The 16,750-nt window shown below is 48.5% G+C and overlaps 2 protein-coding genes across 4 annotated transcripts in view; one reads left to right on the forward strand and one right to left on the reverse strand.

Annotated features, from left to right (window-relative positions):
* Positions 1 to 1,655, reverse strand: part of MCU (mitochondrial calcium uniporter) — a 93,866-nt gene extending 92,211 nt beyond the window's left edge. The window contains exon 1 of the mRNA XM_065842940.2: positions 1,472 to 1,655. Within this exon, the coding sequence (XP_065699012.1) occupies positions 1,472 to 1,591 (120 nt within the window). The 5' untranslated portion in view covers positions 1,592 to 1,655. The remainder of the gene's footprint in view (positions 1 to 1,471) is intronic.
* Positions 1,656 to 8,110: 6,455 nt separating this feature from the next.
* Positions 8,111 to 16,750, forward strand: part of MICU1 (mitochondrial calcium uptake 1) — a 97,085-nt gene continuing 88,445 nt past the window's right edge. For 2 of the 3 annotated variants that reach the window (XM_065843264.2, XM_065843267.2), the window contains exons 1-2: positions 8,111 to 8,211; positions 8,981 to 9,058. The gene's annotated coding sequence lies outside the window, so the exon portion shown is untranslated. Of the gene's footprint in view, positions 8,212 to 8,980; positions 9,059 to 12,552; positions 12,724 to 16,750 lie in introns of all 3 variants that reach the window. The other variant, XM_065843265.2, reaches the window with a different exon arrangement.

Genomic DNA, 16,750 nt, shown 5'->3' on the forward strand with positions numbered 1-16,750 from the left:
GTCAACCTAAATTTAGATAAATAATTTATTATTTTCTGGGGCAGATACTGCTTAAAAGCAACAACTTACATGATAATTACAAAAGCTGAAAAGGCTGTTCCACACCTGACCAGAAAGCAGAGCACTGGTGGCCTCGCTTGCCAGGCTGGTATTTACAAAGTCCGAAGTCAAACGTTGCAGAAATCGCACTTCACACATGCGAATGACCACACTGCAAATATGGAACTGATGCCACTGAGACACTTGATACGGACAGAACCTCTGGCGTCCCCTCGCTGTGAAAACATACCGACAATGTTAGAGACACCACCGGCACCCTGGAGATACAAGGCGCAAACACTTATTTGCTTTTTAAACAGCACCCTCAGGACCCAGCATTATATCTGCTGTTCCAAGGAAGCTCAGAGCGCTGCTCCGTCACCTGATTAACAGACATTTCAGCGGCTTTAGGTAGTTTCACAATCAGTTGCTTCAGCAAAACAAGTGAGCGACAGGTGCACACCTCCGACGGCAGCTTTTTTATAGCCGGCGATAAAACAGATTGTGGCAAAAGCTAGATGAATATCCCACGGTTACATACTGTTCCCTTAGTTTAAAAAGAAAAAAAAAAAAACAAAAAACAAAAAAACAACCTCACGGTATTTTTAGCAAACCTCTCGAGCTCCAAGATGCAAGCTGCTGCCTTTACGGGCGTTTTTTCCCTTTAAGACACATAGTAAGCAACGCGTGTGCTGTCAGTCTGCTGGCAAAGCCATTAAACGTGCTTCTTCTGCGGGGGAAGCAACAAAAACCAGCTTTATTTGGGCACACACGTCCCCCCGCCCCGAGCACACCAACCTCAGAGCGGACCCGGGGACCCCCCGGTGCCTCTCCCCCGGCTGACCTTGATGGGGGGGCGGCCAAAAGAATTGGAAAATTCTTTTATAAAAGGTGAAGATGCGCTGGGCACTCGCTGTCGCCCGTCCCGGTGCTGTCGCTCCGACCCCCTCCCCCAAACGCCGGGAGCTGCCACCTTCCCCGACCCCCCCGCGGGCTCTCGGCGGCCCCAGGCGCCACCTGGCGGCCGCGCCCCGCCGGGACTCGACCCCCGCCCCGGGAGCCCGTCGCCGGTACCGCGGGCTGCGCCGGGCCGCTCCCGCGTTCTCCGGAAAGCGGAGGAACGCGCTAGCGGGACGCGGGGGCAGCCGCTCGTTCCCGGGGCGGCGCGGCGGCGGGAAGGAGGGCCGGGGAGCAGCCCGCTGGCGGAGCGGGGCCGGGGGCTCGGCTGCCGCCGCTCCGCCCCGCTCAAGTTTCGCCCGGCGACGGCGCTAAGAATAACACACAGCTGCCCGGGGCCGGGCCGGGGGCCGCCGCCTCCCGGGGAACGAGGGGGAGCCGGAGCTCCCCCCCGCGCCTCCCCCGCCGCTTGTGCCGGCACCGCGCCCGCCTCAGCCGGCCGCCGCCTGAAGGGCACGGCTCGCGCCCCACTCACCGTCCTGTGTCGCTGCTGCTGGCGGCGCCGCCCCAGCGCGGGGAAGCAACCGGCCGCCGTCAGCGCGGTGGGGCGGCGGCAGAGGAGGAGCGGCAGCGATCTGCCCGCCGTGGCCGCCATCGCGCCGCTGGAGCCGCCTCACGCTGCTGCGGCGGCGGCCGTTGCTGCTGCCGCCCGGGCGGAGGGTGAGGGGAGGGAGGGACAGGGAGCGGCGGGGCGGGGCCGGCCGGCGGCGCCGGCCAATCGGAGCGCCTCCTTCTCCGGCCCGGGGCTTGTCAAGCCCAGGCGGAGCAGCCAATGGGCGCCGCGAGGGTGCCCTATCCGGAGAGGCGATTGGCCGCTGCCTTCCCTCCCCTGCAAGTGGTGGGCGGGGCCACGCTCCGGCTAGAGGGCAGGGAAAGTCCCCAGCAAGGGGCGCCGCGGGGCGGGACCGGCCGGGAGGGGCGGGGCCAGGCCGAGAGGGGCGGGGCCAGGCCGGGGTGCAGGGAGAGGATGGGGTGCGGGGAGGTGATGGGGTGCAGGGAGATGATGGGGTGCGGGGAGGTGATGAGGTGCAGGGAGAGGATGGGGTGCAGGGAGATGATGGGGTGTGGGGAGGTGATGGGGTGCAGAGAGAAGATGGGGTTCAGAGAGAGGATGGGGCGCAGGGAGGTGATGGGGTGCAGGGAGGTGATGGGGCCCAGGGAGGTGATAGGGAGCGCCAGGGAGGGGGACACGAGGAAGAGGGTGCAGGGTGACAGGGTGCAGCAAGGAAGGCCACAAAGGTGCAACTATGGCCGCAGCATGGCACAGGGGTTTGGGGTACCGGGCCAAGCTGACATCCCCCTCACTCCCCTCACCAGTTTTGATGAATGGTATAAAAAGTAGGTGAGCAAAAATAAATAAATAAACAAATATATATATATACACATTACAGAGAGGGATGTACATGCGTATGTGGTGGGCCAGACCAACAGTATCTGGACTACATAAGTAATATGTGCTTAGCTGTTTCTTGAAAGGTGATTTATTCAGATTATTTTCCTTAGAAAAGACTTTTTCCTTCTGTCCGGGAGTTGTTACAACACTGCCAGCAGCTCCTTTTTAATTCCTGGGAAGGAATAGTCCAGAAGAGAAATGAGCCCATTGCTTTTCATACTGGAAGCAGACCCAGAATTGCTCATTAGAAAATGGAGCTTTAAAAAATATTAATGCACAAGCAGTTCCCATGTGCAGTGATACCATCACAGCTGTGACAGAAATGAAGTGCTTTGGCTTAAAAGTAACTGTGATCCTGCAGTATTATGATTATTTTTTGAAGTGGAAGAGCCTGGGTGTTCACTGTGTGGAGCAATCGGGACGTACCTTCTCCGGGGAGGATGCTCAGGAAAGGAGAGTCACTGGAAATCAATGGGCAGAAAACTGTGACGAGGCTGGAGGTTGCCGAAAACATCAGGAACACATGAGCTGAGAGATTCCGGGTATTATTTACCACCCCTGTTTGCCACAGAGACCTCCTGAAAATACAGACGGAAGCACGACGGAGTGATGGGGTGACACGGATGCGCTTCAGCCATCACCCACACCATTGCAACACACCAGAGCCCTCCTCCTTCCATCCCCACCTCTCTCCAGTGCTGCCTTCCCCAAATCCTGCCTTCACACCTGCCCAGACACTGAGGGGTTTCTTCACAGCTTTTCCCCGAGCAATGTCAATTTGGAGCCACGCAGCTCGGCCCTGAGCAATCCTCTTCATTTCTGGCTGGGTTTTCCTGCAGGGATGGTTCTTCCTTCCTTCCTTCGCTGGCTGGGAAAACATGGTTTAAGCCATAAAAACTCAGCTGTGTCCCTTTGGAAGGATTTACCCACGGTCTTTCCAGTGTGGCATGTTTAGCACTTCAATAGTAACTGGCTTTTCCTTGCAAGATGAAGGAGACCTATTGCAGCAGCTGCTCTGAGCTCCACTGCTCAGATCAGACCAAACCTTTGCTCAGCCTCTGCTCGTTGTATTTTCCTCTTCTTCCACGCTGAAAATTGGCAGCAGGATTTTTAAAAAAAGGCTTTAAAATAGGGATTTTGTACCTCGCAGCCCTCTGCGATGACCCCTGCAGTTTTCACACTGGAAGATGCTCCTGGGGCACATCTGGCCCAAAGAGCCGCCTCGTGGACCACAGCCAGGGTGTCCCTCTCTGGGGACATCAGCCACTCCCCAGCACGGATTTAAAGCTTCAAAATGGCAAAACTGGCATTAACGCAGCCAAGAGGAGCTGGAAAAGGGAGATCAGAAAGGCAGGAAAGGGGGAGGAAGGAAGTTCCCAGCATGGGGAAGGTCCCAGGGAGGGCAGAGGATGCAGCCCCAGTAATGTTTTGAGGCAGAGCCACGTCTGCAAGCCATAAACTACCCAAACCAGCACTTTTTTTTGGCTGGGTGAGCAGAGACACGTTAAGGATAAGCCCATGGTGCCCTCTCCATGGGCTTTCCTGTGTGGACTCAATGCTGGTGGCTCCAAGGGAGGGCAGGAATGGGGAAAACCGACAGACCCTGGGCTGCCAGACCTGCCCCAACTGCCCCAACTACTCCTCCAGCCATTCACACCTTTAGATATTTATTTCTGTTTAAAGAGGAGCTAGAAGTGCTCACCTAAAGCCATATTTTAGGCAGAGCTTAAACATTTCCAAGGAGTATTTGACAGAGGTGGGGGAAGATGGGCTGTGAGCAAAGGCCGAGGGCGGCAGGAAGGCCAATAAGTCATTAACAAACCCATGCTGAGCATGTGGGAACTCATTACAATGCATAGAAATGTGAATTAAACGTGAGCACTGAGATCAATACCTCGTGCAATCAAAGGAGCCGGCAGGGAATGGCTTCACAAGAGTGCAGGGGGCGAAAAGGGTGAGAATATTGGCACCAAAATGAAACCCTGTCTTTTTAGGTCAAATAGCTCCTGGTACCCTGCTAGAACCATCTTCCACTCTTGGAAAACCTTGATAATAGAATGTATTTAACAAGACTTTCTCCTGGTACTTATAATTACAGCTGGCTGAATATTGGAAAGCTGTTCCTGAGAAGAATTGATGGGGAAAAGCACACCAGCGCTTGCAATTAATATTATTGCTGTGGGAAGGACTGAAGTGGAAAGCTAAAGCCTCAAAACCTCCATCAACCATCCCAACTGCTGACAGAGGCACAGATGCAGTCCTTCTGCAAATAAAATACTGATTTAAGAGAAAGCAAGTGTGCAACGAGCCATAAGCAAGCAAAACACTTTGGCTCAGACCTCAGCAAGCCCCAAAGTGCTCAGATTAAATAAGATGGCTAGAAACAAACAAACAAACAAGCCCAAAATGGTCGCTTAGTCTGTTGGCTCATGGCTTTCTTTGTGTTATTTAAAATTATGATTTACCTTATTTTATTCCTGTAGATGTCTGGGGCTGCGATACTTGCAAAGCCCCACAAGTGGTGGTCAATGCATGTGCAAAATCCTGCAGGTGCAGCCAAGGTGGGTGGATGAGGAAATTCAGGTGGATACCAGGTTCAAGCACATCTTATCACCTTTTATTTAGAAGAAAGGCTGGTGCTTTCAGACTAACACAGATAACAGCACAGCCGTGAGACCAGGGGACAGAGTCTGCCTGCCGGTAGAGGAACAGCATCAGCCATTTCCATAAGCTGAGCACCACAACAGCTGCTCATGGAGCAATAAGATGTGATGGGGAAATGCCCCTGGGCTGCACAGGACAGTGGTCCCTGTCCCCTTGCAGAACCTCCAAAATAAACCCCCAATTACCCAAACACACCAGCATTTGCTCACTGTGCCATGTTCTCCTCCCATCTTTCAGGTTCTGGTGTCTCCATCAGTAATGGCCAGAGCTCCACATGCTGCTGCACCCCAACCCCTCCAAGTCTCTTTTGCATCACCTTAAACCTTGCCAAAAGGTTAATCCTATAAATCCCTGCAGCGTTGTCTCTGCATGAGGGCAGTGGTGGGGCTCCCCAGAATCCAGCAGCCTCCTGTGTTCCTGAAGAGCAATCGCTATTTATGCCTCCTGAAAATGTGTTTTTTAATGGGGGTTCATTAAAGCCTGAAGGGAGCCAACCTAAGAGCCATATGGAAGCAACTAAAATTAAAATACCTAAAATTAGCCTCCCCAGCAGTGAATCCTCCCTCTGATCTGGATGCCAAGGTACACATGACCCAGGCATGCCTTTCTCATTTTCCCTTCCTGCTGCCATCCCATTCCTGAGGCGCTGGGCACCGCCCCAGGACCCGACGTGCCTGCCCGTGACCCCAGAAACATAATATCCCTCCACTGGGTTTGCCAGGATCCCTCCCTTGCTTCAAAAATCAGCCTCCAAGTTTACATTTTGGGACTGTCCCATCTGAGCAAGGGCTAGAGAAAATGATGTTCCCCTGGTGCTGCAGGAATCATTTGGGATGGGGAATCCCGGGCATTGCTCTATCCTGGGAGAATAACACTTATTCTCTCAAATCTCAGTTGATGATGACCCCAGGCCGTGTTTATTTTCGAGGTGTCACATTTCCTTCCCAGCTCCTTTGTCATCCAAAAAGGCCCCTTTCAGGTGAGGTGTTCGGGCACATGCTTTCTCTATGATTACTTGAAATCACAGCATTGCTGGGCTGGCGTGGTGCCCTTGGTGCTGCTTTCCTCTCCCATAAATTGTGCATGGGAAGGTTTGTTGTGTACCAGCTCCAGGGAATGCAGGATGGACGCTGCACACAGGATCCACACATCTTCCTGTTCTTTGGTAGGAGATGAAACCACGCTGGGGGGTGTTTCCACGTGGAAATGTGCTGCACATGTAATTTTCCTCCCTCTCCCTCCCCCTCTCTCTCTCTCCCTCTCCATCTCCTCTCTTGTCCCATCTTCTCTCCTTCTCTCCTTTTATGTTTTCCTTCCTTCCTTCCTTCCTTCCTTCCTTCCTTCCTTCCTTCCTTCCTTCCTTCCTTCCTTCCTTCCTTCCTTCCTTCCTTCCTTCCTTCCTTCCCTTCTTTCTCTTTCTCTTTCTCTCTCTCTTTCTTATCTCTCTCTTTTAAATCTCTCTCTTTCTCTCTTTCTTTCTTCCTCCTCTCCCATCTTTCCTCTTGTTCCTTTCTCCTTCGACGATGCTTTTCTCACCCAAGTTCCCCGTCCATGCGTTCCATGGTCAGGCAGCCCCGTCGATTTGGGGCAAAGCCCTGCAGGCACATGAAAGACATGCAGCAGCAGGGCACAAATCTGGTTTGTATCTTGATTAAAGAGGGGTTTCCTACGTGTGGGCATCATCCTGAGCCCTTCCCAGTACCTCCCCAGTTTGTTGTTTTGGGAGGCGTCAGGCTGGCAGCTCAGTGGAAATATTTCCCCCAGCGTTTTGTAAATATTATGGTCAATAGAAAAGATAAACCCTCCCATAAAGATTTTGTTTGCAAATTCAATAGCAGAGGGAGGAAACCCACGCAGAAATAGGCAGACATGGTTAATAGTGCATGGCCATGCTTGCGCGCACAGCTGGGAAGGTGAGGGATAGTTATGACAGGCCATGATTGCAGTTTAGTTGCTAATTCGGGTCACCCAGCATTGTCAGCTCTCCTCACCACCGTGCTGGAGCAGCAACCATGCTGGACCCTGCAGAATTACCTGCTCACGAGACACATTCCTCACGAGAGAATCCTTTTGGTTTTTAAAGTGAGTTGTCATCAAAAACACAGGGGATTGCTCAGCCAGATGTGCCAGGAGGAAAACAAAACAGGCTAGAGAAAGAAGTTCAGTTCATCCACTGCCAAGGCATTTGCAGTTTAGGGGATCATACTGGAAAAACGAAATTTTCTGCATTTCTACAGTGACAGAAAAGCTCCCTTTCTTCCTTGTGCTGGGTTTCTGGATCTCACAGAAGGTTTTTCAGCGCCAAGGGCACCTCCATCGCCTGTCAGCTGCCGCTATGGACGTGGGTGAGCGGGGAGCCCCTCCGGTGTGTGAAGCATTTGCTGGGGGGGAGAGAATTACCTATTGCAGAAATAAAAATGGGGAGACTTAACAGGGTATGGCAGAAATGGCCAAGGCCTTGCAGCCCCCTCAGACCGTATAGGCAGCTGCCTCAGCCCTACACATACATACCTCAGACCCTGCATATAGACCCTACAAACCCTGTGTATAGACTCTTTCAGGTCCTGGATTTCTAGGCTTCTCAGACCTTACATATATGCACTCCTGAGACCCTTTTCAGGAGCTACATATAAGCCCCTGAGACCCTTGTATATAACAGTGCCTTCCAGACCTATAGATAGGCTCCTCATACCCTACGCACAAGCTTTTCAGGACCTACAATATATAGACCTCTGAGACCCTGTATACAGGTCTTTTGAGCCCCATATACAAGCTCTATACAGCACCTGTACAAATGCTGTATATATACAACAGCAAATGCACACATCACAGGACCTATATGCATAGGTCCCTCAGACACACAGGATTTCCAGGACGTGCATATAAGCCCCTGAGACCCTACACACGGGTCTTCCAGGACAACTGTAGACCCAGGACAACTGTTAATACCGCCCGGCAGTGACAGAGGTCTCGCCCCTCCCTTTCACAGGCCACGCCCAAGACCCCACTCCCTCGTCCCGAACCACGCCCCTCCCGCTCAAACCACGCCCCTCCGGCCCCGGCCCCGCCCTTTCCCGTCCTGCCACAGCCCGCGGAAGCGCTGCCGGGGCCTGTGCTCCCTCAGGCGGGGCCGGTGGCGGCGGCGGGGCCGAGCTGAGGTGAGCGCGGCAGGGAGCGGCGGAACAAAACGAAACAGCGTAGGGGGGACAGCTGGGCGCGGTCCTTCCGCTAGGCCCGTCCCCTCCCCTCCCCTCCCCTCCCCGGCGGGAGCGGGCTGAGGGGCGCAGGCCCGGGGGCTGAGGGCAGTCCCCCTTGTGGTGCCTAGGCCTGCAAGGAGCGTTTTGGGGTCGAGTCGCCGCTCCCGCGCTTGGTTTATTGTTGTTGTTGTTTCCTGTGGCATTGCCGGGGCTGGGGTAGTTATCGCTGTGTGTTACAGCCGACGTCGAAGCGGTTTTTCTTTAATAGCGGTTTGTTAAGCAGCTTTAACTTCACCGAACGACCCAACTGCGCGTAACGCGCGGTTTGTCTGTGGAAAAAGGGTGAATTTGGGTTAATAAATCGCTGAGGGTATGGAAAGGCCCGTTCTTTATCCTGACAGGACTGAGAAATACTGTGTTTGCCTTTAGTTTAACGAACTGCATGGGAAAGACAATAAATCTGAATGTGTTTCGTGGGGTCTGGTGACTGGTAGTGGGGGGTGGTGTCAAACAAGGCAGGATTTTTGGAGGCTCTCTCCTCTAGAAACACACTTGAATTAAAGGCCTGGCTGTTTTAATCAGCTGTGTGACCATTTTTTTCCCCCTCCTGGCTTTATTTGGTGGGCAGCATGAGGTGAGAGCGGTAAAATGCAGAGCATGCCTGCCAGGAGGGAGGCTGTGTGCACCACAGAGTTACAGTCTTTTATTATGTTTCCTTCTTGTTTTTTAGAACACGGCCCTGCAATTGCTGAGAAATAATCCCCTGTTCCTGACCCACAAGCTGAGGGTGAATACGTTTGTGCTACAGGTAAGGGTGGCACTGCTGCCTGCTGGGCAATGCAACTTGCAGCATGCTGCTCTTAGATACCTTTAGCTCTCCTGAACTAATAATCTGTCTGATATTTACCCTCAAGTCTGCTCTGCTTGGAGTCACTCTTGTTCTGAAGCGTTCACCTGCAATTTTTCCCTAAAGCTGTAGGAAAACAGGTTGCCTTTCTGCAGTGTGAGAAGTTGTGTTGATGTTCGTGTTGGAAGGTGTGAAGCAGGTGTGGGAGTGAGCTGTGGGAAAAGACCGCTGCCTGGACATTAGTTGCACCAATTTAATTATATGGCTGAAAAACCACCCAAACCCAATGCAACTCACTATTTTTATGCATTCAGTACAAACTTATTTGGACATAAGGAGGTGTCTTGGAAAAAAAAAAAAAAAAACACAAAACCAATAACCACACAACCAAAACTAATTGAAGATGTTTAAACTGTGTACATTTGTTCATCTGGAGCAGCAAAGCGTTTCTTGGCCAGCCCTGAGGTACAAGGTGAATGTGTTTTAGCATAGTTGCTGTCCACTTCTCTGGGACCCTGGAGGGGGTTGTGGTGGGCACCCGTTTTGGGCAGCAACTTCTTTAGCCAATATAGGTGCTGCCAGAAGAGGGAATGAAGGGTCCTGTGGCTTATAACCATCCTCTTAAAGTTTCTGGTATTCAGTAGTACATAAGAAAAAGTATAATGTGCATATCTTAAGCTCATGTAACCCCTTTTCTTTGTTTACTTACTGAAATGGCCTGTTCTCTAAGTGACCCGTTTTCTGCAGAAGCTTTTGTGGTATACATTATGCTTCCCAAACTAAAGAAGTTTGAAATTTCATGTTCTGGAGGAAAAATAATGGTGTGCCCTGCTTACATCATTAATGTTTGCCTACTGGGGGCTCTCGGGGCCTCTCTGTGCCTTTTTAGCCCTTGTGTAGCCTCTGTCTATGTGTTCATGTTGTGCCTCTTGGGCTGGGAAGTGAAATTCCCGGGTAACCTCATGGTAGCGTTTTCAGAAAGAGATTGTGCTGTTTTCCTTGGGTGGTTTAACAGGACAAACTGCAAGACTTGCAAATCATTTGAAGTCTCAGAAGGGCTTTGAAGCAGTTTCCCGTAAGCATTACATTTTTCAGGTGATATTTGAAGAAGCCATCAGCTGTTTTTAGATCTAGAATGTGGAAACAACCATTTTTGCATTTCTTGAGGAAAAGAAATTCTGTAGCAAGCATGTTTGGTTTATTATAAAAACGCGTTGCCGTGTGCTGTTCTTTTTGCTGCAGTAACACTTTCTCAAATGGATTGAGCTGGGGCGTAGAAATACTTGTTTTATTCTTCCCTAGTTTCCAGGGGCCTTGCTGGTACACAGTATTTTAACACAGTGCAGTTCAGTGGGAATGAGGATGCTTGTGAACAACAATAAAAAAAGCATAATTGTTAATTACTTCTAGCTGGGACATTGTGTTAGTGAAAAAATAATTTGGTGTAAGTCTGACTTTCGATCTGGTGATGCTGTTTGAGATCATTCAGTAGGAAACAGTTACCCAGGGTTGTGGAGTTTTGTAGCCAGCGTTCTATGCCTTTGAGAAGAGTATTTTGACTTGTTTAAAAGCAGAAGAGTTTTGAGAAAGATGTGTTGCGAGTGGTATGGCGATCTCTTAATGAGGAGGTGTGTTTCACACTCTTACTAAGAAATGCAAGGACTCAGCAAAATCCGAGTGCCTAAGCGCATACCATCTGAAAGTGTTTGCAGGCTTGCCCCTTAGTGAAATATTTAAAATACTGTAAAATAGAAAAAATAAACACCTTGAGTGTTCGGATCATGCGTTGTTTCGCTGCGGCTCCTGTAGCGTTATCCAAGAAGTCCTTGGCTAGTGAATTCTGGGTTGTCTTTGCCTTGTAGCTGGGAATTTTAAGTAGCCACGTGTGTGGGAATACACGGCCAAGAGCAGGCCAGCCACTTGTCCTGACTTGTAATAGCCCTGAATGTGTGACCTTAAATGCTTTGCATCAACAGCCTCTGATTCATTACATGGTTTCCCTTCTGTCCCTGCAACCTGGGACAGCTTGTCACCCTTCCTCAACCCGCTGCAAAACAAATCAGTGACTTAAAATAAACAACCAGAAAATTATTACTTTAAATAGAGAACAGTTGGCTTCTGTAGGGTGGGGTTTTTACTTTTAATTCTCTGGGTTGTCTCAAGCTCAAGTTCTTGAGTTTTCCTGTTAGTGTTGGAGTTCATAGCTCCTTGAAGTGAAACCCAAGATCCTCATGCAGACAGCAAGAAAGAAGGTCATGATTTGAGATGACCAACGCTGCTGCTGACCTGCGCTTGAAACGTGAGAGCTGTGAATCTGCAGCTTCATGATTTGTAGCGTGTCAGTCTGCGATGCAGACAAAGCTGCTCTACGACAACATGGGAATCGGTATCTATATAGACTGGTTGTGCTATGTACCACCACTTTAACATCTGTGTTTTCATTAGTTCAGTGTAAACTTTCCGTCTCTGGCATATTTGCTTCAAGAGCTAGGAGAGTAGTTGTATTTTTTTTTTCTTCACTAAAATCATAGCTATGGTACAAACATGAGGAAGATCCGCAAGAACCGCTGCGTGCCTTATGCCAGTCGGTGCTCAAAAATGCAGGCGGATTGTCACTGTACTGGATGCTCTGTGTGTGCGCACCAGGTTTGCTGTCCCTAGGAGCTGCCCAGGAGTTTGCCCCCCTCTAGCACTGATGTGAGGAGGTGGTTTTTATTCTATATTTTTTTTAACAGCTCTTTTTACAATCTTTTAGCTATGTCTTTCATTGTGTGCTTTTAAGGTTGCAGTTGCCATTAACATAATTAATTTTTTTCTCTTGGTGGAAGTTTTGGTGGGCTGCAAAACTAAAACAACTCCATCCGCTGGTGAGTGTTTTGCTTTTTGGTTTCATGACTGCAGGGAGGGAGGTGGTGGGTGGTAGCGATTGAGCACCATGACTTATTTGGTCCTCTGCTTGGTGGGAGCTGCCCGACCACCTTGAATGGGGCCAAGGATGTATTGTTGGCTTGTTTATGCTGAAAGCAAGCTCCTCGGGTCGTGTTGTGAAACCACAAAGTACTTGCCAGGCTTATCCATATTTTTTTTCTCTCTGAAGTTCAAGCTAAACTAATCAAGTGTTGCTGGAAAAGCAACTACAGCGGTTCAGACTTGCTTTTCCTTTTTTAGGGGGAACCAGCGCTCTTCTCTTCCCAAGAAATTGCCATCTGGTACATGAAACACAGATGCTGTGACTTTTTTGTTTGTTTCAGTAAGATTTTTATTTAAAATTTCTTAGGATGTATGGCAGCAAAGTGTGGTGCTTTGGGCAGAAAAGGCATTTTCCAAAGAAGCAAGTGGCCATGACTGGGGCAGATGATCTTTAAAAGACAGAATGGGGAAAGGGGAAATTACCATATAGTGATATTGAAACTCGCGTTCTCAGTGGGTTCACAAATCTTTTTCCTCCTTGTCAGAGAGAAAAAGAGTTACAGGCTTCGCCATGTCAAATTCTGGGATGATCCTCTGCTTTTCTGCCTCCCAGAAGAAGTGTTTCTCTGTCTGGAGCTGGACGTGGATCTGCAGATAACTCAAGCCCGTTGAATTGTCACCTGCACAGCCTAGTGAGGCTTCTACTTTCTCCTCAGGTCACTTATATTTTTCTCTTCCAGGATTATTTTCTTGTGAAACACATGTTTATTCATTAAGAACAAACACCTCTTAAATCTGCTGTACTGCTCTGGGATTTTTATTTTTACTTTGTTCTTGTGTTTGTCACCTGGACAAAGGGAAGGAGCTTCAAGGAGGGTCTCTCCATTTGGTGTGAAGCTTAGAAATTCTCAGGAGAATCATGTCCCATCAACACAGATTGTGCAAGGCAAGTTAAATCACTTGGGTCACTGAGCAGCTGTATTCTTGCTGGTCTTAATTTTCTACAGAAAAAAAGACACAAGTGTTTTGTTTTTCACCCCTCTGACAAACCTTTTTTACCTAAAATCAGTGTCATTTTTTTTCCTCCAGCCAAAATGCCTCTGCTCTGGTGTGCCTGCTCCTCTGACTCGTTTCAAAGACAGCCTGATTATTTGGGAATAGTGACTGCAAAAAGAAAATCTCCCGTTGGACTGGTGAGATAGAAGTAGCTCATGAACCAGGGTCGTTATGCTTAGAAAGGGGTGAGGTAAGGGTTTTGTTCCGTTCTCATTTTTGCCGCTCCACTAGTTACTGAGTGGCTTCTAGGAGGCGAGTGTTTCTAGGGAGTTTGTCAGTGCTGGGGTTTCCTGTAATATTTTTTAGGTAGAAAAGCCTAAGGAATAGGAAGAGGGGAACGGAAAACGTTAACACGGAAAAGCAGCATTTAGCACTTATTTCTTTGGGAGGTTATATTTGCCCCTTGAAAAACCTACCGTGCGTTGCTGGAGGCTGACTGAAGTAGCAAGTGAATATTTTATCCTCATCGAAGGTGCTATATTCCATGCTGCTACAGCAGATGTAACTGCTTCATTTTGTTTGAGTATGCTCATTTTTCCATTTGTTTCTCAAAAGCTGCAGTTTGTGGTGTCTGCGTCAGCTCGCGAGTCCTCGAGCAACTCGGTGAACAGGTCAGATGGGCAGTTGCTGTTGAGCTCGCCAGGTGATGCTGCTTCTGCCTTTTTAGTTGACACCAAAGTCTTTATCCTAAATTAACTTTAAATGTTTGCAAGTGTGCATGGGCAAAGACAGTTTTCAAGCAGTTACAGCACAATGTGGGTATGTGGAGCTTGAAAATGGGGTGGGGAGGGATTAGACCAGCTGATAGTAACTAAGAAACCTACATATCCCTTGAGTTAAGTACAACTAGTGGTAAGGATAAGTTCAAGGGAAGAACACCTATGTGTAGAAGTGGTAGTGTAACAAACTGGCTTCCAACTAGCTACAATTTTGCTGTTTTATGTTCGCTTTGTGTGTTACGAAGCTAAATGGATCAATTTGACAGAGTAAAGCAACTCCTGAGATGAGGATGGCATAAGTAATGGAGTCTAAACGGACATCCTCCCGGTAAATTGTTACACTAAATAAGCTGTGTTAATGGCAAGGTGATTGCAGAATACCAAAACATGGTGGTAGCGTGATATTAGCTGGGATTTTGAAAGATGGTATGAAATGCAATAACGTGGCTTTAGTAACAGCTGCATTTGGAGCAGGGTGCAGGTGGATGTCAAGTCCTGGCTATTTGAGGGACGGCACTGATTGTCCCCAGGGGCTGGCAGGTGATGGTTGGGTCTGTAGCTGCGCAGCTGAGGAATGTGAATTTTTCAGGGCTGAGGATTTTAGGAAGAGGTGAACCCTTACTGCAGTGACAGCTGGAAAGATATTGCCAAGCTATGGCTTAGGTTCTGCTAAAGACCTGGCAGCGTGTTATGGATTAACACTTCGTAGACTCTCAATCAACTTGAATTGTGCTCCAAAACAAATGTGGTTCCCCTCTCTGGTGAAATTAATGTGATTAAATATTGGCCCTATCTCATACCTGAGAAGAAATTACTTTTGCTGCTAGATTTCGTTTTCATTCTCGAAACTGATTTATGTGTCCTGGTAAGCTGATAACTTCAGTAATGTGAGTAATCCTTTATCTGAAAATTGCACTGGGTAGAGTGAAAATTTGGAGTTAAAGAAGAAGAGCAGGAGTGGTTCAGTCTCTCTGGGGGATGGAGTGGATCCAGGTGCCTCGGTAGCCGGAGTTCGCCTCCTGCCACCCTTTCTACGAATTACCCTTGTACAAATCTCTCTTACTGGTTTGTAAATGGAAAGCATGGAGAACTGGGGGGAAGAGAAGTCAAAATTAGTAATTTAATCTTAGAGGAGGCAAATTTGATGCTGGGAGGTTTTTTTTCCCCGGTTCATCTATTTTACATTACTTTAAGTATCTCTATATTAGTGTTGATGGTGAAACCCCTCTCCCAATTGCCCTTTCCCTTGTGTCCTGACTTTTCCTTCCCACTGGTTTTATTTGTCATATATTTCTCCCCCCTCTTGCAATTTTTCCTTTCACCCTTCCCAATCATCCTCTTGCACAGATGGAGACAGGAGGGCTGGGTGAGGTGTGACTGACAGACAGGGGCTGAGATGGAGACAGGTGAGGAATCTTCTACAGCAGCTGCTGGATCAGGAGGTCTTGTGTGCTGTGGCAATGGTAAACTTTGCTTTTTAATAAAGAAACGGCTCCAGAAAGCTCTTTCTGTTCTTAGTGACTTGCTCTCTGCCAGTCCCTGCAGAGGTCTTTATGCCCAAGCAATGCCTTGCAAATGCAAATTCTTTTTTTAAGATCTTGCTACATCAAAATATTTTCATTTAAATTTATGATTGATATTCTGCACTACTGTGCAAGCTTACCACATCCTAGTAAAAATGTTTAAATAAAAAGTGCCTGTGAACCCCTCTCTGATTAAAAATTAAACGTCGGCTTATTCAGTTACTGTTCTCACTCTCAGATGCTTGTGCCACCAAGCTCAGCTTGGACATCAAAAAGCTGCTTGAAGTGCGTTTCGTCTTAAAAACAGGGGCTGTCCTGGATTGCCAAAGAGGACTACAAAAACTTCAGTGCTGGGGGTACACGAGTGCAAAGAAATCCCTTTTCCCTGGGCGAGGCTGCTTGGAGCCTTCAGGGTTCAAACTACCAGCTAATTGGGATACTGGAAAAACAGAAGCAAGTCTTTTACATCGTTTTTCAAATATGAAAAAAAGAGAGAGTTCTTATGTGCACTGAAAAATCCAGGGCTGGATTGGGTACTCTGGATGTGGCGGGGGGGAAGAAGCAGAGACCCTGCCTGAATTTCTTTAAAAAAGAGGCTACTGGACAGTTGTTTGGTCAAATAAAATACCCGCATCAAGTAGTACATATATGAAATAATTCTGCATTTCTTCTTTTGAAGCGGTCTGGGTGTCTGGGGTTTGAGCGATGCCCGTTGTGTCTCAGAAGCGGCGCTTTCCTAATGGCTCTGTGGGTTTCCTGGATGTCGAAGATGCTAACGCGTTTGGCCTTAAATGACAGATAAATGAGGTTTAATGCTGTTCCGCTTTGCAGCGTGTTACCTGTATGACAGTGAGAGCTGCTGCAGCAGCTGGGGCACAAAAATGGCTTAAACCACAGAGCTGGGGCACAAAAAGGTGGTGCCAAAGGGGATGGAGGAAGCCAAGATGGGCTGTCGGGTCCCTTTTGGCAAGGAGGTTGGAGCGAGGTGGATTTTTGGCTGTTTTTTTTAGGTTTTTCCAGATGTCTGGGCTTGGAGGAGGGTTTTGCTGGAGCAGCTTATGTTTAGTGGTGGAGCAGACAGTCAGCAAAACTTTGTTTAATAATCTTCAAGGCCCTTGACTCTTCTGCTTATAAAAAACAATACCCATGTCTTGAGGCACAAACGAAAGCAGATTTGTAATTCTTTTCAGGAAAAAGCTACATCTTTCTTTTGTCCAAGGATATTAATTCAACCTCTGAAAGTAGCTGTAGATCTGTTCTGAGCAAGAACTTAAGATAAGACTGGCTTAGCTCTTGGAAACAAAACCATGACCTGTGGGTTCCTTTTAGCAGTATTGCTAGAACATCATGATAACATTTATGTTTGATCTTTATTTTTAGTACTTTGGGGTTTAGTGTGATTTTCATTGGTGTTTTTTCCTCTGATTTTGTTGTATGTTGTTAAA

This window comes from Patagioenas fasciata, chromosome 8, assembly GCF_037038585.1.
Source record: "Patagioenas fasciata isolate bPatFas1 chromosome 8, bPatFas1.hap1, whole genome shotgun sequence".
In the NCBI taxonomy this organism is placed as follows: Eukaryota; Metazoa; Chordata; class Aves; order Columbiformes; family Columbidae; genus Patagioenas; species Patagioenas fasciata.